Here is a 4,158-nt window from a genome sequence, read left to right as displayed (position 1 = left end):
GAGGAACTGAGAAAAGATTTGTCAGATGTGGGTACAGAAGTTTCAGCCCAGACAATAAGACGCACACTGCGTAATGAAGGCCTCCGTGCCAGAACTCCCAGGCGTACCCCCTTGCTGTCTCCAAAGAATAAGAAGAGTCGACTGCAGTATGCCAAAAGCCATGTGGACAAACCACAAAAGTTGTGGGATAGTGTTCTGTGGACTGATGAAACAAAATTAGAACTGTTTGGGCCCATGGATCAACGCTATGTTTGGAGGAGGAAGAACAAGGCCTATGATGAAAAGAACACCTTGCCTACTGTGAAGCATGGTGGAGGGTCAATCATGCTTTGGGGCTGTTTTGCTTCTGCAGGTACAGGGAAGCTTCAGCGTGTGCAAGGTACCATGAATTCTCTTCAGTACCAGGAGATATTGGATGGAAACGTGATGCAGTCCGTCACACACCTGAGGCTTGGGAGACGTTGGACCTTTCAACAGGACAATGATCCCAAGCATACCTCCAAGTCCACTAGAGCATGGTTGCAGAGGAAAGGCTGGAACATTTTGGAGTGGCCATCGCAGTCACCAGACTTAAATCCGATTGAGAACCTCTGGTGGGACTTAAAGAAAGCAGTTGCAGTGCGCAAGCCTAAGAATGTGACTGAACTGGAGGCCTTTGCCCATGAAGAATGGGCGAAGATACCCGTAGATCGCTGCAAGACACTTGTGTCAAGCTATGCTTCACGTTTAAAAGCTGTTATAACTGTAAAAGGATGCTGTACTAAGTACTAAGATTGAATGTCACTTGGGGGTTGAATAAAACTGATAATGCTGTGAGCACAGAAAAGACATTTGTGGTTATTTCATTATAACTGTTATGTTATATTTGTCTGACCTACAAGTGCCTCTTTAATGTAAATGTAAGCAAGATGACTGAATGATCAAAAGCAATGTCAAACTGGCCAAAACACTCAATTTCAGTGGGGGTTGAATAATTTTGGACACAACTGTATATATGTAACCATTAGTAAGCACCTCTCCTGGTTGCATTTTTTTCCATAGCCAGTTAGGCTCTGGGCTGGCATCTATGAGGTTACCATGGGGGAGATTTACTAAAAATGGAGCACTCCAAATCTGGAGCAGCTATGCATGAGAGCCAATCAGCTTCAAACTTCAGGTTGTTCAATTAAAATTTGACAATAAAAACTGTAAACTGGTTTCAGTGCAGAGCTGCAGCAGATTTTGCACCCTCCAGGTTTAGTAAATAACCCCCACTGTGTTTGAAGGTACTGTAGAGCCTGCGTTGGCCGGATCTGGTCTTCTGGAATCAATTTGAGACGCTTCTGAGATAATCTACTTGAGAATAGGTGCGTTCAACCTGCAGTTGACCTCCTTTTTGACATACATCTGACCTGCTTCAGGTGCCCGTTGCATTCCCAAAGACTAGTATGGGAATGCAAAACTCATCTAAATGGAACAAAAGGTCAATGACACGGGTCCTTTTGTACTTTTTTTTTTTTTTTTTAAATCTTATCAAAAGTAATGATGAATTTATGGGCAGCATAGCGGCCAAATGGTTAGCACTTCTGCCTGGCAGTACTAGGGTTGTTGGTTCGAATCCCAACCACAGCACCACCTGCCTGGAGTTTGCATGTTCTCCCTGTGCCTGTGTGGGTTTCCTCCAGGTAGTCCGGTTTCCTCCCACACTCCAAAGACATGCTGGTAGGTAAATTGTCTCCTGTCTAAACTGGCCCTAGTAAGTTTATATATGAATGTGAGTTAGGGACCTTAGATTGTACCCCCCTTGAGGGTTAGGGACTGATGTGAATGTACAATATATATGTAAAGCACTGCGTAAATTGATGGCGCTATATAAGTACCTGAAATCAATAAATAAATGTCAGTATGTTGGGGGGTTGTTGATGGATGGAATGTACCATGTCAGTATGTAGGGGGGTAATGAACGGATTGTTCCATGCTAGTATTTGGGGGTGATGGATGGAGATAGTACCATGGCAGCAAGGGTGGGGTGGGGGGGGGGATTGATGGAAAGTACCATGGCAGCAAGGGTGGGGTGGGGGGGGGGGGATTGATGGAAAGTACCATGGCAGCAAGGGTGGGGTGGGGGGGGGGAGATTGATGGAAAGTACCATGGCAGCAAGGGTGGGGTGGGGGGGGGGAGATTGATGGAAAGTACCATGGCAGCAAGGGTGGGGTGGGGGGGGGGAGATTGATGGAAAGTACCATGGCAGCAAGGGTGGGGTGGGGGGGGGGGAGATTGATGGAAAGTACCATGGCAGCAAGGGTGGGGTGGGGGGGGGGGAGATTGATGGAAAGTACCATGGCAGCAAGGGTGGGGTGGGGGGGGGGGAGATTGATGGAAAGTACCATGGCAGCAAGGGTGGGGTGGGGGGGGGGAGATTGATGGAAAGTACCATGGCAGCAAGGGTGGGGGGGGGATTGATGGAAAGTACCATGGCAGCAAGGGTGGGGTGGGGGGGGGGGAGATTGATGGAAAGTACCATGGCAGCAAGGGTGGGGTGGGGGGGGGGGGGAGATTGATGGAAAGTACCATGGCAGCAAGGGTGGGGTGGGGGAGATTGATGGAAAGTACCATGGCAGCAAGGGTGGGGAGTAAATTGACATAATAAATATTTGTAACTGATAATTCCAGTGAAATGATCATATGTTTCTCTGCCTCCTCTTGATTAATATTTTTAATTTCTTTGTTTCAGATGACTCCTAGTTTTCCCTTCCCCCAACATGAAGTATTAGGCATTTGAGGGCACCGGTAAACTCGACAGCATGCAGGGCGAGGTGATTAGCAGCGATGGTGGGATTGAGGAGGCTGCTCCAAAAATGAATAAGAGCGCCCCCCACAGCCCTCTGAGAGACACCCTGCGGAGAGCTGCCGCTGCAGTGGCGGGGGAGACCACTATAGAACGGAAGAAGAAGAAGAAAAAAGAGCCTCGCCCAGAGTCCATCATCGTCTATCGGTCCGACAATGAGAAGGTGGTGGAGGACGAGCCGGCCAATCATGAAGGGGGGGAGAGGAGCACGGAGGAAGGCTCGAGGTTTTTGGGGACGCCGATGAGTGATGGTGTGTAGCTTTCTAATTCTGTTACCACATCAATGGGTTTGTGAAGTCTTCTATGGCGTAGCCAAATGGTGCATATCTCCCCGTAGCTGATACAGCGGGTATAGAAAAGAATCACCCTCCCCCTTTAAAATAATTACATTTTTTTGCCTTGCAGCTGAAATGAAGACAGCCACAGTTTTTGTTTTATCCAGCTGTATTACTCCATGCAACTTAGAATATCCAAGTCAAAGATGTAACACCAACATGTCAGAAAAAAAATTCAAAAACAGAATCACCAAGCTGGAAAAAGGATCACCCCCCTCCTCCTAAACTCAATCAGGTGTAGCCAATCACCTTCTCAATGGCATGCAAAGCCATTTGACTTTCAACCGTAATCCGCTGCGGTCATTTTGATTAACTCAGCATGAAAAGAGCTTTCCTGGAGGATTTCAGTCTGTGGTAGTGCAACTGAAGCAAACAATCAACTACGAGTGGCAAGTCACTGTCAAAAGATCTCCGGAATAGAGTTGTTGACCGGCACGAGTCAGGAGATGGATACAAAAACCTTCCAAAATTTCTACAATTGAATGATTTGGCCTCAACACTAAACGATATGCCTGGTCTAAATCCCAATCCAGCTCCCCATCCAAATCCCACCATTCCTACAGTAAAGCATGGCGGGGGGGATATGCTGTTATGGGGGGTTCTCTGCAGAAGAGACTGGAGCACTTGTCAGGATAGAAGGAAAAATGGATGGGGCCAAATACCATCAACGTTTTTTAGGAAAATTTGCTGCTCTCTGCCAGAAAGTTGTCAATGGGGAGGTTCATCTTCAATGACAATGACCCCCCCAGTGGTTGGAGGAGAAAAAGGTGAATGTCCTTGCATGGCCTAGTCAGAGCCCAGACTTACATCCCATTGAAGATCTGTGGAATGACTTGAAGACTGCAGTCCACAAACCGTCACCATCAAATGCAACTGAACTCGAGCCGTTCTGCAAAGAAGAGCGGGCAAATATTACGAAGTTTAGATGTGCAAAGTTTGTAGAGACATCCCAACAGACTAAACGCTGGAATTAAAGGCAAAGGTGGTCCAACAAA

General features: G+C 47.2%; 1 protein-coding gene across 1 annotated transcript in view; it reads left to right on the top strand.

The window, feature by feature from the left end:
• The first annotated feature begins 2,626 nt into the window (after window positions 1–2,626).
• The window catches only part of TMEM169 (transmembrane protein 169), a 17,621-nt gene continuing 16,089 nt past the window's right edge, over window positions 2,627–4,158 (top strand). Inside the window, exon 1 of the mRNA XM_089659324.1 lies at window positions 2,627–3,079. Within this exon, the coding sequence (XP_089515450.1) occupies window positions 2,785–3,079 (295 nt within the window). The 5' untranslated portion in view covers window positions 2,627–2,784. The remainder of the gene's footprint in view (window positions 3,080–4,158) is intronic.

This window comes from Staurois parvus, unplaced genomic scaffold, assembly GCF_062004578.1.
Source record: "Staurois parvus isolate SC_StPar_1 unplaced genomic scaffold, SC_StPar_1.0 ptg001147l, whole genome shotgun sequence".
In the NCBI taxonomy this organism is placed as follows: domain Eukaryota; kingdom Metazoa; phylum Chordata; class Amphibia; order Anura; family Ranidae; genus Staurois; species Staurois parvus.
This window is presented reverse-complemented; position numbering and strand designations above follow the sequence as displayed.